This window comes from Penicillium daleae, assembly GCF_028827525.1.
Source record: "Penicillium daleae strain IBT 16125 chromosome Unknown utg000008l_segment0_segment0, whole genome shotgun sequence".
In the NCBI taxonomy this organism is placed as follows: domain Eukaryota; kingdom Fungi; phylum Ascomycota; class Eurotiomycetes; order Eurotiales; family Aspergillaceae; genus Penicillium; species Penicillium daleae.
Window position 1 is genome coordinate 1724746 of NW_026623156.1, and position 23947 is coordinate 1748692.

A 23947-nucleotide genomic window follows, 5' to 3' on the forward strand; every position below is an offset into this window, starting at 1 on the left:
GATCAAGGCCCATTGACTCGGAATTTCCGTTGGACGGAGAAGAATTCCCATACTCTGGCCTGTACCCCTCACCCCGCTCTTCGTTAACCATCCATACGGACCGAGGGAAGTCTATCAGCGCTCTGTGTACTGAGTCTGGCCAATGGCAACGCGGAACATGCCATGATGTCCACCTCGTTCGCCCGCGTGCTGCTCCGTGTCTATCAACGGTTTAGGAAGTATTCCAAATAATGAACCTCCACCACCACCACCACCAAGTCTGAAAATTGGGATCAGATATGCCGTTGAAGGCAACCGAGCGACCCGAGATATTCCTGGCAGCGATCTACGAGCATGAAAGGGCCTCAAAGATGTCATCAATGGCGGGGGTCGGACCCCACGAAAGCATAGCTTGCATGTCGGGCTTTCCAAAGCTCACCTGGTCACCAACGGCGGATGCACTGTTTTCATTATCCGACAAAAGGTACCGGCATTTTGTGGTGAGATGGGCCAATGTGGGATTCCCACGTTCTATGGCGGGGTTAGTTGCACTGAGAGGTGTACCTTAGCGCGATGTCAAAGTCCTCGCGAGGCAACGCCTGCTTGGGTCTAGACAGCAATTGTAGACGCCTATTGCGTTGCAGCATGGCAATGGTAGTCTACCAGCCAAGTCATCACGTTGTATTGTCATCCCAATCAGTCCGCGTGCGTCGCGGCAGGATTGTGGAAGACGCGAATTGTGGATAGTGCCCGGCTCATCCGTTGTCCTTGCGAGACCAGTGGCACTGGCAGTGGGGCGCGCTTGAATCATGCCAGTTACCATGGTGTCGGGTGGCCAACTCCTGCCCAGATAAGCAGGCCCCCGAGACTGAACGAGAATGTGCGACGATCTACCAGGTGTACAGTGGGCCTGGACTGGCGAATTGAGAAATCGTCATTTGGATGGAGAGACCGTGAGACCCCCTGGTTGCTGTACTATTATTCTGTACAGGGAGCCGAGATTTCACCACAGACAGTGATAGGGTCGGGTCAATTCTGGAAGGAATAGACGGGACAATCTGGTAGGCTAACAAGGGTTCCCGTCTCGGAGAATTCTAGAATTGCCAGTGGCCCCTTCTCCGCATGGAGCTCCCTGGCAAACAACAGCAAATGTCTACCTCGGAGCTGCACGATCGAAGGCGATCTCCTGCAGGGGATGTCATTATTGCGAAGTTGACCACAGCACGACGCATACCTGCGAACCAACGCGAACGCACCGAAAAGGATAGGAAAGGGGGCGCGACCAGAACGAGGGGACTGGTAGCCCTCGTGGCCAATTAGCGCGAGTGGAGAATGACAGGCCTGCAGCCGTTAGAGAAGCGGGAAGCCTGAACTTGATCTGCGGGCGTTGGGACTTGCAGCAGTGTGCCACTTAGAAGCCATCCAGATTCCAGCGTTCGTTCAAGCCCCCACGGGCCCAGTCCGTCGGAGAAAAAAGAAAGAGAAAAGTATGTACTTGCATTTCCGGTGGAATGGGATCATGTACCTGATAGAACGTGCAAATAGGATATGAGTGCCGATAAGTGAGCTTTGCTAAGTGTTGGGGACGGAGAGAACTGGGTTTGATTGCGGAGGGCTCTCGCACGAGTCGGGCTCCACAGTTGACGGAGCAAGAAAATAGGGAAAAAAGACCCCAAAAAATAGACAAAAAAAAAAAAAAAAAAAAGAGAAAGTAAATCCCATCAGACCGGCAACACGTGAGGCGTTCCAAGCTTCAGGTTGCGCCAACTTTCCATTCTTGCGGTTGGTTAATGGGATCTTGTTGCGTTGCTCTTGCTGCCCCAAAAAGATCAACAACAAACGTACAGTACACGCTGCTACTTCAAGCCCAGCATTGAGAGATCCGACTCCCCGAATCCGAACTTACATCTCCTGTGCATCAACTGAATCGCAAGTCTGCCTCGGGCTTGCACCAGCGGCTTGGCCCTAGCGCCGCGCATGCAAATCCCGTTCCTTCCATCCCTCCATCATCCCTAAACTCTGTTGGTGGATATTTTGGACCGTGGACCTTTGCCCTGGGCTCTTCGAAATAGAAATATGACAGCTCCACCTCGATTTTCTCTCACAATCCGGCAGTGTTCCGGGGAACCATTCCGTTATTGAAACCTTCTTTATATCCACCGATCCAGAGATTACAAGACAAGATGCGGCCCTTGTCACTGGTCAGTCAGGCCAGTGGCGATCGGGTCGCACCGGCTGATACACTAGAGCCTATTGCTATTGTCGGTCTGGCCACTCGTTTCTCACAAAATGCAACCACCACGGAAGGGCTGTGGCAGCTGCTTTTGGAAGCGCGGTCAACTTGGTCATCCATTCCCAAGGAACGATTCAATGCAGACGCATTCTATCACCCAGATCCAGAACATGGAGGAACGGTTAGTTTATCCTCACGCTGATCAGCATCTCCAAAATCCTGGGTATACCCACGATTAGCTGATACATGTCTCAAATATTCAGTTCCATGTTCAAGGAGGGCATTATCTCTCTGAAGATCCGGCATTCTTCGACAGCCCGTTCTTTAATATCTCCAAAACCGAACTCCTGACCCTAGACCCGCAACAGCGATTGATCCTGGAGAATGTGTACCATGCCTTGGAAAATGCTGGCATCACTATGGAGACTGCCCTAGGGTCCAATACGTCCGTCTTTGTGAGCGGCTTTAACCACGAATACCTTGGAATTCTCAACTCGGACCCAGAAACTGCGGTTAAATACAAGCCAACCGGTGTAACAAATTCCACCCTCTCCAACAGAGTCAGCTGGTTCTTCAACTTCAAGGGATCCAGTATGACAATCGACACAGCCTGCTCGAGTAGTCTGGTTGGATTGCATCTCGCTGTACAAAGCCTGCGAACCAGAGAGACCAACATGGTAAGTCATTTCATTTCCTTTCCGGTTTTAATTGCAGTCAATTACTGATAGACTTTGAAGGCGGTCGTCAGCGGCGTCAGCATTTTGGAGAACCCGGTCGAGACAATTGGAATGGGCCACCACGGTCTACTAGGGGCCCAAGGGCGTTCATTCAGTTTCGATGCTCGTGCTGAAGGCTATGCCCGTGGGGAGGGTGTTGGCACCGTAATTCTAAAGCCGTTGAACGCCGCGGTACGAGACGGCGATACCATCCGTGCAGTCATCCGAGAATCCGGCGTCAACCAAGATGGTCGAACGCCGGGAATCACCGTACCTAGTTCCAATGCACAAGAGAGACTTATCCGGGAAGTCTACTGGCGAGCTGGACTGGACATGGAACAAACCAGATTCGTTGAGGCTCACGGAACTGGCACGAGCACGGGAGACCCTATCGAGGCGGAGGCCTTGTCGAGGGCTTTCAAATGCCGTCGAGATGGTCCTCTTTATGTTGGGGCAGTCAAATCGACCATTGGACATTTGGAAGGAGGTTCCGGGATAGCAAGCATTATCAAATCTGTCCTTGTGCTTGAGTCAGGGATCATTCCAGCCAATCATGGTCTCCAAGAGGTTAACCCCAAGATCCCGGTCAATGATTGGAACATCAGATTTCCAACGAAGAAGACGCCGTGGCCTTCAAAGGGACTCCGCAGAGTATCTGTGAACTCATTTGGTATTGGAGGCACTAATGCTCATTGTGTCTTGGATGACGCCTACCATTATCTTCAAGAACGCAGAATCTCAGCGATTCATAATACCGCACCTACCGTCCCGTGGACAGGGAAAACACAGCCACGAAGGAAGCTAAGTCTCGGATCTGAGACTGATCAGTCTTACGGGCACTCCGATTCTGCAGACGATAGTGATCATTCAGGTAGTGGCTTTGTGTTTGTTGACACGCCCACGAGCGATACATTCTGCCACTCGCCAGGTTTGGGGTTCTCAACCTTCGATAGCCTCATCGAGGTTCCGCATGTCTTCCTGCTATCTGCATTTGATGAAGATGGCGTGAAACGTAACGCCTCTACATATGCTACTTATCTAAACAAGAAATTGAGCCAGACACAACCAACAGATCAATTTCTTGACGATCTGTCCTTCACACTCTCTCGCCATCGATCTATCTTCCCTTGGAAAGGTTTTGTAACAGCGTCCACTGTCAAACAGCTTGCGTGGACACTGGGAGAATCAGACTTTGCGAGCGCCACAAGGACAGTCACTGCACCGGAGATCAGCTTCGTGTTTACTGGACAGGGTGCACAATACCAAGCGATGGGTCGAGCATTGATGGCCTTTCCCGTTTTTCAGGATTCACTGGAAGAAGCCTCAGAGTGCATCCGCCGGCTAGGAAGTCCCTGGCTCTTGATGGGTAAGACGCTTATCCCTTTAATGATATGAACGCTCAAGGCTAATCCATATGGTAGACGAGCTCTTTGCCGAAGCAAAGTCGACACGGATCAACCTTCCCGAGATTTCCCACCCCGTCTGCACTGCATTGCAGGTGGCATTGGTAGATCTCCTGGCAAGCTGGGGAATTTTTCCAAAATACGTCACCGGCCACTCATCTGGTGAAATTGCAGCCGCCTACTGTGCAGGCAAGTTATCGCGCGAGGCCGCTTGGAAGGTCTCATATTTCCGTGGTTACGTCTCATCGAAACAATCCGCCGCCAACGGAGCGATGATGGCCGTAGGCCTGAATGGAACCCGCCTTGAATCGTATCTCGATTCAGTGCGCAAGTGTCGGAAAGGAGAGCTTATCATTGCCTGTCACAATAGCCCCAAGAACAACACGGTATCTGGTGACGAGGCCATGATTGATGCCCTGAAAGAGCTCTTGGACGCTGACGGGATATTCTGCCGGAAACTCAATGTTCAAAATGCTTACCACTCTGCTCACATGGAAGCAATTGCCCCGGATTATCTTCATCTCATGGGCTCACTTCACTCTGGAGGTCGGTTAGCCACGCCTCATATGGTGCATATGTTCTCAACCGTTACCGGCGAAGAGGTTCAGCAAGAACATCTCCCTGGCCAATACTGGGTCAATAACATGGTATCGCCTGTCAAATTTACGAAGGCGCTGAACCAAATGCATGCGCGAGCAACAGCGGATGCATCTGGCGAGAGCAATCTGCACATTCTTGAGGTTGGACCACATTCAACACTTCAAAGCGCGATCAAAGAGACACTGGGATTGAAGAAAGACCAGCCAAGTGCGAAATATCTAGGTTTACTCAAGCGGAATGATCATACCCTGAACGTGTTACTCAATACCGTTGGTTCTTTGGCTGTCAACGGCTATCCTCTGGACTTGCACAAGATTAATCTTGCCTCTCGCCCTCGGAGAAAGAGACAGCCTCGACTCCTGGTTGACCTGCCCCCATATAGCTTCAAGCATACGGAGAAGACCCTCTATGAGAGTCGATTGAGCAGAAACCTGCGAAACAGAAAGTACCCCCGTCATGATCTGTTCGGTGCACCTGTCGCGGACTGGGACCCAAATCTGCCCAGGTGGAGGCATTTCGTCCGGTTAGACGAGAACCCATGGCTGAGGGATCACATGGTAAGAGCTTTTTTGGTTCCCCCTTTTTTCAGTCCACTTGCTAATATGTACCAGGTCACCGGTAACTATGTCTATCCAGGCGTTGGTTTCCTCGTCATGGCGATTGAGGCTTCTCGGCAGCTGGCTGGTGAAGCGAAACTCAACGGGTTTCAACTGCGTCATGTCCACATCCAAAGAGCCCTGATCATTCCCGATACGAAACAGGGTATTGAAGTGAGTCTGTCGATGACGGCTTCCGAGGCATCATCGGACACCAAGTCTTGGCGTCGCTTTCACATCAGCTCATACAATGAGTCAAGCGAGAAATGGACTGAGCATTGTTCTGGTGATATCGCAATTGAGTCTGCAAAGATTACAGATCCTATTGACAATGGTCGCGAGGCAAAAGCAAAAGCCCAAGCCCATTGGGAAGGCTTCCGACGGGCTGAGAAAGACTGTATCCGATCTATGAATTTTCCGATGATCTACAAGAATCTTCAAAGAGAGGGCCTCAATTTTGGATCTCTCTTTCAGAATCTCGGTAATGTGCGTACCAGTGGCTCAAGATGCGGAATAATGACAGGCACGGTTTCGACCCCCAACATTGCCAAGGCAATGCCCAAGGAGTACATGCATTCTCATTTGATCCATCCCGCAACCATGGACAGTATGATACACATGATGATCGCGGCAGTGATTGACTTCAATGGCAAGAACTCTCTAGACACGATTAGACTCCCTACATTCATTCGTGATATGTGGGTTTCCGCCGACATGAGCTCTTCGCCGGGTCACAAATTCACTGGGCATGCATCCGTCGCTCCTTCGAAGGCTGGCAAATTCCAAGGTCGCATACAAGTGTTCGACGCGTATACCAAAGTGCAGCGCATCAATATGAATGACATTGAGCTCACTCCGCTTGAGTCGGGATCTGATGAGACTCTGAAACGGCAGCTCTGCACAGTAATCGACTGGAAGCCGGACGTTGATTTCCTCGATTCCAAGTCTGCTTACAATTCGGTTTCAATTGAACATGCTGATAGCAGCCAGGAGCGACTGTGGACTCAGCGGCTTCAACTTGCAACTATGCTTCATGTCATGGATGCCCTGGATGAGCTCCAAGACCTGGACGTCACATCCCTTGACTTGCATCTCCGCAGATTCTACGATTGGATGAAGCACATGCGAGACAAGCTTGAGCATAATACCATTATTCATCTTCCCCACTCCAAGTTCCGCGAACTGGCTCGCGACGAGTCACTCAAAGAATCTCTCTATGCAGAGGTTGAGCGTCACAGTGCTGAAGGCGCAATTACCATCCGGATGGGCCGCGGCATTGTTGGTGTCATGCGGAATAAGATTGATCCTCTTCATCTCATGTTCGGACAAGATAGTATCATGGAAGATGTATATAAGGAGGGCCTTCAATTGCACAACTTGCCCAAGCATCTCCACAACCACCTGGAGCTCCTTCGTCACAAACACTCCGGCCTGAACATTCTTGAAGTTGGTGGTGGCACTGGCAGTTTCACCGCGGAAATTCTCGCTGTACTTTCACCCGAATTGGCCCCTGCTAGAGGCAGCATTGCAAGCTATACGTTCACCGATATCTCATCGGGGTTCTTCGACAAAGCCAAACGCAGATTCCAGTCATGGAACAGCATCATGAACTTCAAGACGATGGACATCGGGAGAAATCCTGTTGAGCAGGGTCTACAGCCTGGTTCTTACGACCTGATCTTCGCAGGGAATGTGATCCACGCCACCGCGGATTTACATAATGCACTAGCCAATCTCAGATCTCTTCTTCGACCTGGAGGTCAATTGATCATGCAGGAAGGAATTCGACAGGATTTCCTGTGGTACCCTCTTGTCTTTGGTCAGCTTCCTGGGTGGTGGCTCGGCAATGAGCCCATGCGACGATGGTGCCCATACATTCCATCCTGTGAATGGAATAGACTCCTCATCGATTCCGGGTTTACAGGTGTTGAAATCGAGTACCCAAGCTCTGCTGATGAAGACTTGACGTGGCAAAGCATTCTTGTCTCGACCGCCGTTGCTCCACAAAGTATGCCTTCGCGGGATATTTTTATTCTGACCTTGGGGTCATCCATCACAGAAGACGCAGTCACCACTCTTCGACATAAGCTCCAGGGGAAGGAAGGCTCGCAGGCTGTCATCGTTGTAGGGCCATCAGAACTCAATTACATCACTGGATCCGATTCGATTTGTATTTCCCTTATCGACCTGGAAATCCCCTTCCTTTCAAATATCAAGCAAGAGGAGTTCATTGCGCTGAGGGAAATGCTCATGGAATGTCCGAGCATCCTGTGGTTGACCCCAACCCCATCTTCCCATCCATTGACAAGTATGAGCATGGGTCTGCTTCGGACTGTTCGATGGGAACGAGACGCAGACGGCTCGAATATTGTGACCTTGGAGGTTGACGATCCTTCCATCGTTCGCGGGCAGGACCTGGCAACATGGATTGAAAAGATTGTTGAGCATCAATTCACACCGATTCCGACGGCGGACCGACATGCTGAGTACCGCCTGCGGGATGGAACTATGGAAGTCGGCAGATTACGCGAGTGGCAAGAGCCAGATGGGTTTCTCGCTGTGCAGACGTCGAGTGCGGCACCTGAGATGAAGCTTCTTGGAGCGATTGACCGCCCCATTAAGTTAGATTCCTCAAAGCCTGGTACACGAGGACAATATTGGTCAACAGACACATCCGTTGATGGTCCAATTCACGAGATGGAAATTGAAGTCGAAATTCGTGCAGTCGGGTTAAATGCGGACACCAGCTCCCCCAACCTCTCGAATGAAGCTTCTGGTATCGTGAAGAGCGTTGGCCCTACTGTCGAAGACTTTGCCCCAGGTGATCACGTCGTCTTCCTTACGGGCGACGAACGCAAAAGCTGCTTCCGGACTGTTGTGCGACTTGATCATAGACTGGCTGTCAAGGTTCCCCCTGGAATTTCATTTTCCGTCGCTGCTGGGCTTCCCTCTGTCTATGTCACTGCCCTTTATGGATTAGCGGATGTGGCTCGATTGTCTGAAGCCAACACCGTCTTGATTCACGGCGGAGCTGGACCTCTCGGTCAGGCTGCAATTCAGTATGCCAAAACAACTGGAGCAACAATTTTTGCCACCGTGTCAACGGTAGAAGATCGAGATTTCCTCACTTCTCAGTATGGAATCCCTGAAGACCATGTGTTCTCCAGGCAGACTGACAGCTTTACTTTCGGCGTCATGCGGTGCACGAATGGCACTGGAGCTGATGTTGTTTTTAACACTCTTTCTGGTGAGAGTCTGCAAGAATTATTGGCTTGCGTGGCTCCATTTGGTACCGTCCTTCATGTCGACACAGCGGGAGCAAAGGTCAACAAAACCATGTTTGATCTCTCGTCTGTGCGACCTAACGTGACCATCGCCAATCTTGACATATCCGCCCTAGCTCAGTATCGACCGAATGTGATCAAAAGACTGTTGACGAAGGCGTTGGGTTTGTACAAGAACGGCGAGATTAGTCATTCTCAACCCTTGACAATCAAATATTTCGCCAAGATCGGTGAACGTGATCAAGTACAAGACAGCAGCAATGGAAGGGTTGGAAAGTTCGTCTTCAAATATGAAGCTTCTGACCTCATCCCCGTTCTTCCTGATGCTCGATCTCCATATCAATTTGACAGGCACGCTTCTTATGTTCTTGCCGGCGGACTGGGTGGCTTGGGCCGCAGTCTGGCTCGATGGATGGCCGCCCGTGGTGCGAAGAACCTTGTGTTCCTTTCCCGTTCAGGTCGTGTATCCGCACCTGTAGCTGAAATGCTAGAGGACTTGAAAGCCACGGGTTGCAAGGCCCGTATCTTCATATGCAACGTTTCCAATGCCGATCATGTCAAGTCTGTCGTCGAGGACTGTGCTGCTAGTCTACCTCCCATCAAAGGGTGTATCCAGTGCGCCATGACTTTGCAGGTAAGTCATTATTCTATCGGCCCAAATACCTCAGTGCTAATTTATCTTGCAGGATGGTGCATTTGCGAGCATGTCCATGAGCGACTGGCAGACCGCTATCACACCAAAGGTCGAAGGGTCCTGGAACTTGCATGAGCTCCTACCCACAAACATGGACTTTTATGTCATGCTTTCTTCCGTTGCAGGTATCTTTGGTAACCGTGGTCAAGCCAACTATGCAGCAGGAAATACTTTCCAAGACGCCCTCGCTGCATACCGCACTGCGCGAGGCATGAACACCTACAGCCTCAACCTGGGCAGCGTGTCAAGCATTGGCTGGGTGGCGGAGAACAAAGACTCAATGCGTACTCAAACGGCCACGTTGTTCGAACTGCTTCGGGAAGATGAAGTTCACAGTGCAATTGAATTCCTGATTGATCCAATGTACCAGAAGATCAACCATCATCGATCAACTCCCCACTCGCAGCTCGTGCTGGGCCTTCCGACGGCGGAACTGTGCCAGCAAAATGGCATTCCGTCGCCATCATACCTCAACTACTCTCTCTTTACCCATCAACGTAACACTACCGCCGCAAAGGCTGCAGAGTCCATTGACCAAAAGACAATCAGCACTGCCGTTCTTCTGAGCTCAGTGTCCTCTATCGATGATGCAGTTTCGGTAGTGTCTGATGGAATCGTCGAGAGGCTCTCTTCCCTTCTTTCAATTCCCGTGTCAGACCTTGATGTTCAGAGATTCGGATTCGGAGCCATCGACTCACTAGTCTCAATGGAGTTCCGCTCCTGGATCGTCAAGGAGCTGAAAGCCGACGTCTCTCTTTTGGATATCATGGGCGCCCAGAATATCCGATCTCTCAGCCAGAAGATTGCTCGGACAACTCGCCTGCTAGGAGGTCGCTCAACTTAAGGTTTACGAATTATGATTTGCATTAGTTCACCGTGATGGTTAGCCGTGTTTTGCTTTTTTTGCTTTTTGTGATCTGATGACTCGCCCATTGCTATGTTGATGCCCCTTATGCGATACGAAACTACTTTTAAGTGCATTTACATCAAGTTTTATGAGAACCAATTTTCGAGTTAATTTACGAATACAATGAATACCTTATTCTGATCGAAGGTTGAGCCAATCTTGGAAGTCTAGTTATTCAAAGATGGCCCTCAGATCCCGAACTCACGGAAGCAGACTCGAGCACAGTGCTGGAAGATTCCATCCACATAAATGAAGACACTCCTTTAATTCAACATCGAAAGTCAATCCATCTCACGCCACCTCTACTTGTTGGCATCTTCCCAGCCGAACCCGACAGACCAGATACACATCACGTGATATGAATACTCACATAATGGCAGATTCTCACCGCCCGATAACGGAATTTTCCTTATCGCGATCTTTTTCCTCGCGACCGCCAGCTCTCGGCCTCTACCTCAATTATCGCTATTTGCTTCCAGTCATAGTCAAAGCGTTGTCCGTCAAAGAACCGCCAAGATGGTTCGACACCTCAAACATCACGAGAAAAAGTAAGTCCCAAGCCTGTGCGCTGAATAGACACTGCCGTGTCCAAGAGCCTTCGCGCGTGCTCTATCCCAAACCAAGCCTGATAATCTTCTCCCACAGGCTACTCAAGAAAACCGACCTTTACACCTACAAGTCCGATCAAGGCCACCGTACTGGCGAAATCCAGCGCAGATACGGAGTTACAGATGTTGAATATAATACATACAATGCGCTCTGTGGATCGATGCGCAAATTGGCACACAAGCTCTCGCAACTGGAGCCCGAGGATCCTACACGCAGGAAGCTGGAGTCGGCTATGCTAGAGAAATTGCATAGCATGGGTATTATCGAGAAGTCACGCGAACAGGGAGGAGCATTGTCCCAGGTGGAGCGTCTCACAGTTTCCGCTATCTGTCGGAGGCGCCTACCAATCGTGATGGTGAGAGAACAGAAAATGATTCAATATGTGGATAAAGTAAGTCTTCTTCCTCTGTCCTATTCAAAAACTCCCAATGTGCCCGATTCTTGTTGTTTCACAATATTTGTCCATATGCAACGTACGGACGAAGTGGATGGTCTTACATGGATATTGGCTTACCCGATGAATAGGCTATCGAGGCCGTCGCGCAAGGTCATGTCCGCGTTGGTACGCAGGTTGTTCAGGACCCTGCAACATTGGTCACGCGAAACATGGTGGATTTCGTGCAATGGGTTCCAAACAGCAAGTTCAAACTGGCGGGCCAGAATTATCATGGCAAGCGGGATGATTTCGATAGCTTGCAGCTGTAAAGGGAGATTCGACCGAGGGCAATGGATTTCTCGCCTTTAAAAAAGCATTCTGAGGTTTTGTCATGATATACCCGGTACTTTTTCATATTCTTCAATTCTATTGGCCTACTGTGCCGGCCAAGTTCATTTGTTTCCCGTTGTCACAGTTCATAATGATGCTCCATCCAACTAAACCTTTACCTTCCATCGCCATCTCCAATCCAATAGTGCCCATCGCGACAGTGCGACGCTGATGAGCCCAATCAACAAGACAGCAGAATAGAATCCAACGAGCGTTTGCGGTGTTGTCGACTGCAACAGCTCACCACCGATTGGGACCGTCAATAGCACGCCAAAAGCTGCGACACTGTAAATCGTGCCGTAGAAACGACCATACTCCTCCGTGCGACACAACTGGCCTGCACACACAGGCGCAAGAGAAACCCAGCCACCCGATCCGAATCCAAAAATCGCCACTACCGCGTACAGCGTAGCTTCATCGCGGGATCCAAACGGAATCCACACAGCCGACATAACAAGCAGAGTGATCAATGCCAGGAAGAGCAAGATATTGAAACGGCCAACTTGGTCTGCCGCAAAACCTGGTAATACTCTACCCATCAAGCTCATACTATTCAGCACGGTAAGCGAGTAGAACTGCGCGTTGAGATCGAGGCCTGTGTAGCGAACGTAGGTGGGTAAGAGTGCGGCGCAGCCGAAGATAATGAATTCAAATGCAAAAACTGCCACAGCGAGAAAACAAAGTCGTGGTTCTCGAAAGGCCCGGAAATCAATCATGGCTTTGCTCACGGTTCCTGCTGGAAGTCGTCCCTTGACCAATAAAATTCCGGCCGAATAACATCCCAAGGCTATCAAAGCGATGATGCGAATGCCCCACGTCCAGCCATAATTTTGGAACAAAGTTCGCAACAAGAGAGGAATGATTGCACCGCCTGCTGAAGATCCACTCATACAGATCCCAGAGGCGAGAGCACGACGCCGATAGAACCAGTGACTGAGAACAGCGATGCTGACGGTCGTGATGACTGCCGAAGAGATGCCGCCCAGAATACTTAAGCATAGCATGAAATGCCAGTACTCGGTGCATTCTGCTAGAAGCAGGTAAGACGTCACACTAGCAAGAGAGCCGCAGATTAAAAGCATGCGAGGCCCATAACGGTCGAATAAAGGTCCTACTTGAACACCGAGGAAGAGTGTTAAAAAGACCAGCACGGCGGTGATCCAGCCAACGTCTCGGACGCTATACGCAGCGAGCTGATGAGTGCTGATATAGTCCTGGACCGACCCCACTGCGAAGTTGTCAGCTATATTCGATTTTCCAGTATGAATGTGATGCTAACCAGCTGTTTGGAAGCCAAACGAGGGGAACATCAGCAAAGCCGAGCCCAATAGACAAGTCCAAGCCTCGCGCCCACCCTCTGGGAATGCTAGACTGACAGTGACATCGGTGTTTTCGGGGACCGTGGCGTCGAGCTCGGTCAACTCGTGAGTTGAAGATCGCGTTGCACGGCGCATTCTCGGATATTTTTCACGACCTGAGATTTTACGAGTGGAAGACCATACGCAGGTAGAAGTTCAGTTATAAGGAGTTAATCTTCCGGGCGGGACGGGTGGACCCTGTCAATGGCAGGGCGTAGGGAGTTGAGGCGAAGTGCTTGGCGGAGGGAATTCGACTCTCTAGGGAACAATTTGACGGTTCTCTTTTTTCAGGGGTCAAGAATGGAGCATCCTCAAACACTTATTGATCTAGAATAAGGCAAAGACGATACAATATATAATTACAGGGGTAAGAATGTATGTACAAAGCTTCATCGTCCCGATCTTCTGATCTCTCAGTTGGAACTAGCATCATTGATGATATCCTCCGCCGCCTTCTCAGCCACCATGTACGTCGAGACAGCGGTAAAAGTACCAGGAATGCGAGGATAAACCGATGCATCGACAACACGAAGGCCATTCACACCGCGCACCCGGAACTTAGAATCCAGCACCGCCATCGGATCATCATCCGCACCGATGGGGCAAGTGCACGAGGCATGGTGGCCCCAGGCAGTGTTCATGATGTAGTTGTGGATATCCTCGGCAGAGGTGACGTCCTTTCCAGGAAGCACTTCAGTCACGTCCACAAGCTGACGATCAAACGCGTCGCGGGCGAGACCAATAGCTTCGGTGATAGCCTGTAGATCAGCCTGGTAGTCACCGCTGCCGGTATCGAAGTAGTTGAAGACGATCTCCGGCATATCGAGAGGATCGGCAGAGCGGAGAGTCACGGATCCGGCGGTGTTACGAGGGTGAGCCTTGAGAACGGCCCAGGTGAACCAGTCATGGCGTTCGGTGATGTTGATGCTGTAGTTCGGGAAGTAACCACGGAAATTGACAGGTCCGCCAAAGACAAATGCATCATAGCTATCGTCTGCGGTTACCGAGCTCTTATAGAACATAGTGCTGGCAAATCCGGCAGAAGAATAGATACCACGGTTTCCAAGAATTGGATTCTTCCAGCGGGTTAAGCAAGGATCATCTGCTGCGTTGAAGGTGCAACCTTCTAGCGCTGAGAAATTCCTAGGAACATGGCCCTGAACGGCGGTCTCATAGTGATCTTGCAAGTTGGTGCCAACGCCGGGAAGATCTTTCACAACGTTGATTCCGTACTTTTGAAGCTCATCCGCAGGGCCAATACCGCTCAGCTTCAGCAGTTGCGGGGAGTTGTAGACTCCACCAGCGACGATGACCTCGCGCGACGCGGTTGCACTGCCTGGAACACCCTTGGCAGCAGTAGCAGAGCGGGGACTGGCACTGTAGAGATATTTTCCATCGAGGAACTCTACACCAGTAGCACGCGGGGTGCCGGTCGAGGTATCATTCTCAAAGGTCACCTTAGTAACGTGGCAATTAGTACGAATGTCCAAGGGATATTTCTTCGAGCCATCAAGATTGGTAGCATCTCGCACAGCAACAAGGAAGTCGCGAGGGCCATTACGCTTGCCACCGTCAGTAGCGACCGGAACCTGGTAGTATCCCGGGTTGGTGTCGCGCGACTTCGAGTCGCTATTGGCGTCGGCAGCCAAGAGTGTCGCAATGTTGAACACCGCATTGGTTTGATTGCCCAGAGCAAATGCGCCACCAAGCAACATGCTTAATAACTGGGGATCTTCTAGCACAAGACTGACCGGCGCCTCTTCATCGCTCAGCCAGCCGTCGTAGCCATGGCCGGGGATGCCAGGGAGGAGATAATGGTTGTTCTCCATGCGCTCAAAGTACTTGCGCATGTTAGCGGGGGACCAAGATCCATCGCCCGTGAGGGTCGCGATATAATCGAAATCAGATTCGTGCGGGTAGATAGTGATGAGAGCGTTGTGGGCCGTGCAGCCCCCAAGGGTACCAGTGCGAGGATACAGAGTACCCTTCATAGTTGAACCCTCGGGAGGGCTAAGGCCAGTGTACTCCTCACCCTCGGGGGTTACATAGGTCGTTTTATAGTCGCGAGCTTGACGATCCTCGTCTGCGTAATGACGGACGAAGAAGTTCCAGGCAATAGCGCCATCCTCGGAGGATTTGGCAGAATATGCCGGCACACTGTAGTTGGTATTCAGGCCCTGGTCATCTCCCGCCTCGATCAACAGTGTCTTGTGGCCAGCCAAAGCGAGTCGAGCAGCGAGAGGGCCGCCACCAGCTCCTGATCCGACGACGACATATTCATAGCCTGTGAGCTCCACGGCAGCAGCGAGGCTTGCCGAGAGGGCAGCCAAGCCGAAGAGCCGGCAGAAAAGCATCGCAAGAACGAGAATTGAGAGAGTGTAGAGGGATTGTAAAGAGCGTCTGGAAGAATTTCCCTAGAAGCCTGGATCCGACACTAGCGCATGATTATAAACGAACAGGAACGAACGATTGAGATCGTCGTGTCGTGCAGGTGGATAACATGTGGGGGTTGGGCGAGAGAGGTTCATCGGTTCAACAGGGTCGCTTAGGAATTGTATGGGGCTCAACGATCGTCCATCGAATTGAGACTGCGCGCTAGGTTTAGAATGGCAGCCGATGACATTGAGCTCCATTCGGGGAATTCGGGGACTCTTCAAGCCGGGGAAGTAGCCAACCGAGAGAATTCGAGTCGCTTGTTAGCGGCGACGATCGAACCAGGTTCAGCAGGAGACAATCGACTAGCGAGTTGTTAGCGTGTCGAGTACGAGGCACGAGCACACATTGACACATGCATGGTTTGGAATGTAACCGATTGACCGCTAAATAATAGATGTGAAGACCTAGGTCATCGGTCATGAATGCAAGCAATAGGCCGATGAGCATGCCTGATTGGTTGACTTTGATCTGCAGAGGTCTTAGGCTGGTTCTGTATACTATATTCTCAACCCGGAGCGTAGCATAAAAATATTCACAAAATGAACAACTCAGTTATACCAGCGTCATCAAGTCGTACGCCAAACCTCCTGATGATCTGACCCATCACTGTGACCTGAAGAGTAATAATGTTCCTGTTTTAGTTCGCCGTTTCCCGTTGTAGATCGGATTACCAGTTCTTCTAACCGAAATTCAAACAAATAGACGAGATCAGCATTGTCAGTCGGCGCAATTCAACCCCGAGTGGCTTTCCAATGCGGAAGCGCCAGCTTGCAAACGACTGAGGTATAGACGCGATAGAGCATAGTCGTACAAGCTTCTTGATACTTTGACCAATACCTAGTCAGGAGCAACTAACCTTAGCAAGAGAATGCACCTCTCCCAGGTAGTGAGTGGATCACTCGCAGGCGATGAAATAAATCTATAAGATGTATAGGATGTGTAGCTATGCTCGGACACAACTCAAGCAACCAAGCAAGTCTAATGGAACAAATGAACCAATGGAACAATGCAATATACAGGGCACGTAGAGGCCGTAGAATCCCCCATCTCACAGCTCATCCTTCTCATACTCCTCCGCCGGCGGAGGAATCGGCCTGCCACTATCCGTCGCCAGATCAACTCCAATCTTCTTGCGCCATTTCTCCCAAAGCGCAAAGAACTCCTTCTCCATCCCACTCTCCATCTCATCCGGCAACACAACCGCGTACTCCACGTACAGGTTACCAGGCGAGTCATCCTCGTCGTGCTGGTCATGTAGATGGGCGTCGGAATAATGTGGCATACCCTCGCCCTTAACCGTCTCAACGGCCAAAGGCTGAACGACCTCGCCGCGCTTGCGCCCAAGCCGAACAGCATGTCCATCCAAATGCGTGACATTACGCGTCCACTCGCCCATCCAAGCCTCCCGTAAAGAAAGCGTCTCCTTCCAGAACAGATCCTTGCCCTTCCGACGGAAGAACGTCCCATCCGTGCGCTCCTCATCCGTCGTCCCAAGCTCAGGCTCCTTCTCATCAAGAATAACAATCAAATCACCCGCAACCCAGTCAGGACTCTCATCAGCCTCGTTCTCGAAAACAAGCCTCGTCCCTTTATCCATGCCCCTCTCGATTTCCGCACTCGTCTCCACAGCCTTCTTCACCACCCGTTGCCCATGACACACAGGACAAGGATGCTTAATCTTCTTCCCCTGTCCGCCGCACTGGTCACACTGCATCTGCACCTGCTGGAACATCCCCGGCGCAAGCATATGCTTCCTGATAACCACGCCACGCCCACCGCATTGATCACAGTGCACAACCTGGCGATCCTTCGACCCGGTGCCCTCGCAATCATCGCAGATCTGCTGCTTTTCAACTAGGAAATTGATCTCCCGCCCCGTGTAGAAATCACGTAGTGGCAGCGATGCTTTTACTTCCATGTCCGGTCCGCGCCGGTGTCCGGGTGCATGTCCGGCGTGTCCACCGCCGCCAAAGAACCGCGAGAATAGATCGAAGGGGTCATTGGAGCGACCGCCCGCTGCACCACCCTTGCGGTGCTGCTCGACGCCATCGTGGCCGTATTGATCGTAGATCTTGCGCAGGGACGACGTGGAGAGGACGTCGTAGGCGTCGGCAATTTCGCCGAACTTCTCGCGTGCGGATTCGTCGCCACTATATTATGCTCGCGTTAGCAATTTCAGTCTCGCCGGGTATAGAGATAGTCCCACACTGCTCAACACGCAAAGGCAAATCCAATCCACAATAAATTGCACGGGCAGCCCGGGGACGATAGATAAACTCACGGATTCTTATCCGGATGATACTTCTTGCTAAGCGTCCGATACGCGCGCTTGATATCCTTCTCCGAAGCCGACTTATCCAAGCCCAGAACCTTGTAATAATCCTCAGCAGCCAACACAAGCACCGAGAAAAGTACCACCGCCAGCACAATCACCAAGCGCTGCATATACATCGTGAAGCCTGCGTATCAGCACCAAGCTGCAGGGGCAGCTCGTGCACCGGGTAAAGAATGTCTGTGTCCTCGCAATGGGCGTGGAGGCGCAGATCCAGGCGACTCGATAAACTCGGTGGTCCCGCTCCGGCAGTTGTATGTATGGGAGCTCGGGTCGTGCGCGCAGGAGCTTGGCGCGGAGGTGAAGTTGGGAGGATTTGTTGATGGGGTGTTTAGGAGGTAGGCATGGGGGTTGATCTGGGGTTGTGGGTGTCCTAGGGACTTTTTGGGAGGACAATTGGGTGGATGTCGGGGTGTTATAGTGGTTGTGCTGGCGCGTTGAACGGGCCAGGTAGGCCTTATCGCGATGGGGGAATAATGTTGCCCCGAGGGGTGTGTCACGTGGTATGTATACATGGTGGCTATTTGAGCCGAAGTCAAGAGTTGGATCTCCTGCGCAGTGTAGAATAGCTTGATTAGAATTGTGAAAAGGAAATCTATTGGAGAAGAAATCTGCATTCAATCATTACAAACTAAGTGTGCTGTATTGCGCCGCCAAGGTCCTCATTCATGAAACAAAAAACATAAACATATCCAGATAAAAGAATCGGTCATCAATCGTAGCACTGCCCTTCCCAGGCATCATCACGGTGGCTATCACCTGTTATCCTAAGCCCCTGCAACATCAAAGATATCATTCCGCCACGTATATCCCACACCATGTGTCTCATCCCCATCATCAATCGCCTCCTGGGCCGCCGTAGCCTGCTCATGCCAAGTCTTAACAATACTCCCAGGTGCATACACACCCTTGAAAACGCCACTCTTCGGGGGCTCCAGCGCAACACGAGCCTCCACGTCAGTATCAGCTGGCCGTAGTCGCGCAAGCACAGCACGCACAAATGTCGCCAAATCCTGAGGATTAGCGATACGAGCCGCACGAAGCCGTTCCCGAGCAAAGACCAACTCCCTGTTCAGCGCCAACGCAGCCGAAACGATCTCCTCGGCGATTTTCTTCTCCAGGACACGTCGTATCAGGTGTTTCAGGAACGGCTTTGTCAGCCATAGGAGGAACTTCCATTTACTCTGGGAGACCTTGTATTCGAGCTTGTGGATGCGGACACGGACACTGCGGAGAGAGAAGATTTGCTCCAGACGGCCACGGCCAACTTCGACGTCGAGGGAGATATCAAGGCCTCGGCGGTCGAGGTAGAAACTGGCTATTCCTTCATCTTTCAGGTGGAAGAACCAGCCAGCGTGTGCGCGTAGCCAGTATCCAAAGTCCTGGGCACTGAGATTGAGGCCCTGTATGTTAAGAGTGAAGGCGGTTTTGATAGTAGTGTCGGTGCGCTTGGCATGTTTCTTCACAATGTCGATATCATTCCGCGTAAGCAGGTTGATGCGGTACGGTAAGAAAGATGAGAAGTTAACAGTGCGACCCGGTTCCAGGATCAGGTTTTCGAGTAGCAGGTCCATCTCTGGCGCGGACACTTCCAACCGGGGAATGGGTATGTACTGGATCATGCGCAGGACCACGGGAAGAAACACATTCGCAAGATCCGCTGGGATATCTGCCTTTTTATCCTTGTAGGCATTGTATGCATCCCGATGTAGCTTTTTAGTCGCATTGACCAACTTGGACACTTCGTTGTCTTCGGGCACACTCCGCAGGGTCCGTTTTGCCTGCACCAAAAGTTCATCCATATCTTTGCGAATCCCCGTTTCGGGGCCCACTTTCTCCGACTGCTGCTTCAGCTCGTCGAGCTTCTCGGATGCCGAGTCAAAGAATGCCGGTTCTGTAAGCATAGCCTGCAGCGAGCTGGTGACGCCCCCCATCAGATGATCAAACTCAGGATCCTTGTTAGCATGTTGCAGGACACCGTGGAACTTCTCCTTGAGTCTATCCCACTCCTTGGTATCACCAAACTGCCGTAGCAAATTCCAAAGGTGGTCAACCGCCTTTTTCAGATCCTCATTCGCCTCGACATCTTCCTGTGCCGCTGCGGCCGTGTCTTCCGCGGCAGTAGCGTAGACAGCCGCATAGCGCTGAATCAACTGCGTGATAGTCGACACAGAATCAGTGTAGTCAGTTCGTTCGCGGAGCTTCGAGACAGCCTGCTTCAATCGGTGTAGCAAGGTATCCCGTTCTGGGCCAGATAAATGCTCTTTTGCACTCTCCACGGCCGCCTGCTCAGTGCGCACGACACCCTTGCCAGCGATGTCAACCACATGCGCGACTCCTTCCCTCAATTCCTCGCTGGACAATTCACGTCCCTGGTCTGCACCAGGTCCCTGTAAAGCTCGTGTCTCTTCCTCCGACGGCTGCACCTGTTCAGCGACCTGTTTCGAGGTTTCGGACAGCGAGGCCGCGGTATCGGCAAAGATCTGGCGGCCGACGGTAGCGACGTCGTCGACGAAAAGACGGAAATCAGCATTTGTCAGGAGCAAGCTGCCCACCGTGCGGAAGCTGTCGTATGCTAAAACCAAGCACGTCCGAGTTAGTAAGACCAATCCTAATCCATAAAGACAGATGCGCCAAGACAAGACTATAGTTCAACCCAGGCAGAGGACCCAGCTACATAGCTGTAGCCTGTCACCCACGAGCTTCGGGAGACAAATACCAGACCAACTCGTCCAAGCCCCCTAATAACCACAAAAGGAAAGGAGAATAAGTTCGACCCACCAGCCTTCGCATCCGCCCGCGCCTTCACGCGCCTAGCACTCGCACCAACGCGCCCCGTATCAACCTCCACCCTCGACCGCGCCAATCTCCACAAAAACTCCTGCACCAAATCCCCCTCATTCTTCTCCCGCAAAAGCTCAATCAACACGGTAATCCACAACCGCGCATCGCGCACCAGCAATCGACCCACGGAGCCAATATCCTGATTCCGGAGGTTCAGCACGTCCGACGCTAGCAGAGTCCGTAGGTTGGCGATGGTTTGCTCGGTGGAGGGCATATAGCCCTCGCCCATGGCGCGGAGCATCTGGTACGTGTGCAGCTTCTGGTGAAGCCGACGCTGGCGGGCGGTTTCATCGTCGTAGCGGGGGAGGAGAGGCTCTGTTTCGGAGGGCATGGTTGGATTGGATGGGATGGGGTGTGGGCCCGTTGGACCAAAGTGAGGATGAAGTGGGCTATGATCTATGGAGAATGGGGGAGTGAATGGTGAAATTGATGAAGGTGATGGGATGGTGAGCTTGGAGCTGGAGCTGCTGCAGGCGGAGGTGCTTGGAATGGAGGGGGGCCTTCAGCCTGTTTTGGCTCGGGGCGATGACGACACTCTGTCATGGCTGGGAATTGCTGATGGCTGTGTCACGGATGTGTTTGCTTTTGTATTTCCTACGAGTGTTTGTGAGAGGGAGAGGGAGAAGGAAGTAATCAATTTGCATATTATTTGGATATGGACAGTATGAATTATCAATGGATTCTCCTCCAGGAATTGGATTTGTCGGTCGAGAAGCTTGGGACGATCGGCAATCTGGGGAAAGCTCGAGGAGCTAAATTAAGTACATCTTCGAGTCCGGCAAGGAAGTGATCGGGTTGAGTTAGTCACTTTGGCAGTCTCAGTCTCTGTCGTACCCCGTAGTTCTCGGTCGGGACTCGAGACTTTGGCCAGCCGCGACCGACCGTGGACATTGGGGTTGAAGGCCCCTTTTTAGAGTTCTTAAAAGGCATTAATTAGGAGAGTAGTGGTAATGATGATGAGCATGATACTGACTATCTTATTTTGACTTTGTCGATAATCATCTACGCAGGGAGAGAGCATCAAGGGTCATACATGCATAGTTTTGCGGGATTTACTCGCATGAAGGATATCCTTCATGCATTCCTTGAACCTGGAATCAATGCTGTGGAGCTTGTCACAGCTGACGAGAATGAAACAAAAGATTGAAGAGATAGGCAGAGATTGAAGAAGGTCCATACTGTGTCTGAGTAGCTACAATTGAGATACAAGCAGAGCTATCAGTCTGAACGAAGCTGTACCACAACATACTCATCTAGGAAAGGATAATCACCAGCTCAGACAGTACTACAGGTCGAAACCGAAACCCATTTTCGTATGACTCAAAGTCCACGCGTAATTCTCAGGATTAAGCCTTATGAAACCGTTGGGACAGCTGCAAGTCCAGTCCCATGCAGACTGGCGACCTGCCGAGAGAAAAAAAAAAAGGCCGCGATCGTTGACACTTCTGATTCTCCCAGAGCACCGAAGCACCAAGGCGATCGGGTCCAATCAGAAGCCGCCGAACCCAATCCCGGGCTTCCGATTCTTGGGCTTCCGATCGGCCCCAGTGGGGGGTATCCCGGTGTGGTCACTGGGTTTTGTTCCAGACTCAAGTCTCTTGGTGATTGATCACGAAAGCGAGAATGCCCCTCGACTATTGATTTGGGATGCGAGTTTGAATCATGCCCGACAGAAAAATCACGCAGGGCCGTGCTGGATCTGCGTTGCTGGGGTTGCTGGGCTAGGGGCTGGAATATGAGCCATATATGTATCTCTTTGTACTTCGTACTCAAGGCTTACTACACGAGGGTCAGTCCAGTCCATAGTTCTACGGAAGTAGGCCGTCGTATTGTATTCTTCCTGGTTCCTCCCCCATTCGGCGGAAGAGGCCATTCAGAGACCAGAACGGCAGAATGAACGGCAATTGTCAACGCGGCCATTATTAAAACCTCAAACCACCGCTCGTGAAGAATGTTGTACGGAGCCTGGAGAGCACATTCGTAATTCCTCTCCAAGGCCCTAGGACGACTGTGCTCCGTGAATCTCATCGTCTCCGCCCGACGAGGGTTTTCCTATCCGCACGGCGAGGAGAAATCACTGTGTTTTGATCAGTAGTCGGCGGGCTCCGCATGCCGCTTTCCCGCCAGGGTCAGCTCCGTCGTGGCTGGCCATTGGGATCTTCTCCGTGTGTTCTGGAAGAAGACGGTGGGGAGGAGGTCGGGTAGGGGGAGTTTAGCCTGTAGTCAGTTAGACCATCCGTCGTGGACTCCGTATACGGTATGCCATACTGGAGTCTGGACGGTGTCGTCGGTTGCTCATCGTTCGCCTTTGGATACAGTAGTAGAATCAACTCCATAGTCGAGACAGGCTAGTCCGTTTGGCAGCGCCGAACTCCACTCTCCACTTCGGCACCGTCTGCGGCTCTGGAAGCTCCCTGCTGTGGAGTCGGGTTGCTGGGCAGACTCCATCACGGGTCCTCCCCGGCCAATTGGGCCAATGGCCATGCACGATATTTTGAGAAAAGCTGCAAAAATTGATTGAGAATTATCAGGCGCCACGCGAGCGCGACGGAAGTGGCAGTTCGAGGTGTACCGTGTAGAAGTCGTGTCGGGGGTGGGAGTACGGAGGAGAGAATGTTGTGTGGCTACTCGCTCAGTGTCAGGTGGTCGGGCAGGATGGACTGTACGGTGTATTGCGGCTCCCAGCTGAACTGAACTGATCGGCTTCTGTTGTCTCCCCATTCTCTCTCCTCATCCGCATCATTCCTACTCAATTGATTCTCCTTCTACGGACGTAGTCAAGGGATAAGCTGTTCTGCGCTGTACAGAGCAGCTCCGAGAATTATCTCCGTCTGTTGGGATCTCTTCTCCAAAAAAAATAATCAGTCCACTGCTGATTCGGCGCCCGCCGTCCAACCCTACGACGACTTGCATCCTCGACAGGCTCCACCCCGGCGATTCCAAACTCCCTTGCTGGATCTGCTTCCCGAAAAAGAAAAGAAGCTTTATGAGGGATCCAGATTTCACCGACCCATTCACGCATACTGGTTCGCTCTCATCACCGAAGTTGTGCTCCACACTACTCCTCCACTCCCACTTCTCGACCCCATCCATGGAGTCGTGGACCCTCATGGCTCATCCCCATCCCTCGCCCCTTCATGCATTACTTGCCCGGCTCTTCCCGACTGGCGACAACATGCCGTCGCTTTTA

At 51.6% G+C, this 23947-nt stretch overlaps 6 protein-coding genes across 6 annotated transcripts; 2 read left to right on the forward strand and 4 right to left on the reverse strand.

Moving 5' to 3' along the window:
* Positions 1–2162: 2162 nt before the first annotated feature.
* On the forward strand, positions 2163–10349 carry N7458_009261 (type I polyketide synthase; the record flags this gene model as incomplete). The annotated part of the gene is made up of 6 exons (XM_056912643.1): positions 2163–2393; positions 2476–2889; positions 2941–4294; positions 4350–5488; positions 5543–9445; positions 9498–10349. 6 exons carry the CDS (start codon positions 2163–2165, stop codon positions 10347–10349), a joined length of 7893 nt encoding a protein of 2630 aa, XP_056761492.1.
* A 579-nt stretch (positions 10350–10928) lies between these two features.
* N7458_009262 (snoRNA-binding rRNA-processing protein IMP3) lies at positions 10929–11726 on the forward strand (the record flags this gene model as incomplete). The annotated part of the gene is made up of 3 exons (XM_056912644.1): positions 10929–10960; positions 11058–11412; positions 11547–11726. The coding sequence occupies 3 exons, from the start codon at positions 10929–10931 to the stop codon at positions 11724–11726; spliced, it is 567 nt and encodes a 188-aa protein (XP_056761493.1).
* A 168-nt stretch (positions 11727–11894) lies between these two features.
* Positions 11895–13241, reverse strand: N7458_009263 (putative MFS monocarboxylate transporter; the record flags this gene model as incomplete). The annotated part of the gene is made up of 2 exons (XM_056912645.1): positions 11895–13030; positions 13067–13241. The coding sequence occupies 2 exons, from the start codon at positions 13239–13241 to the stop codon at positions 11895–11897; spliced, it is 1311 nt and encodes a 436-aa protein (XP_056761494.1).
* A 317-nt stretch (positions 13242–13558) lies between these two features.
* N7458_009264 (GMC family oxidoreductase) lies at positions 13559–15499 on the reverse strand (the record flags this gene model as incomplete). Its single annotated transcript, XM_056912646.1, has 1 exon — positions 13559–15499. The coding sequence occupies one exon, from the start codon at positions 15497–15499 to the stop codon at positions 13559–13561; it is 1941 nt and encodes a 646-aa protein (XP_056761495.1).
* Positions 15500–16629: 1130 nt separating this feature from the next.
* On the reverse strand, positions 16630–18032 carry N7458_009265 (uncharacterized protein; the record flags this gene model as incomplete). Its single annotated transcript, XM_056912647.1, has 2 exons — positions 16630–17731; positions 17863–18032. The coding sequence occupies 2 exons, from the start codon at positions 18030–18032 to the stop codon at positions 16630–16632; spliced, it is 1272 nt and encodes a 423-aa protein (XP_056761496.1).
* A 648-nt stretch (positions 18033–18680) lies between these two features.
* Positions 18681–21088, reverse strand: N7458_009266 (uncharacterized protein; the record flags this gene model as incomplete). The annotated part of the gene is made up of 2 exons (XM_056912648.1): positions 18681–20488; positions 20695–21088. The coding sequence occupies 2 exons, from the start codon at positions 21086–21088 to the stop codon at positions 18681–18683; spliced, it is 2202 nt and encodes a 733-aa protein (XP_056761497.1).
* Between the last annotated feature and the right edge of the window lie 2859 nt (positions 21089–23947).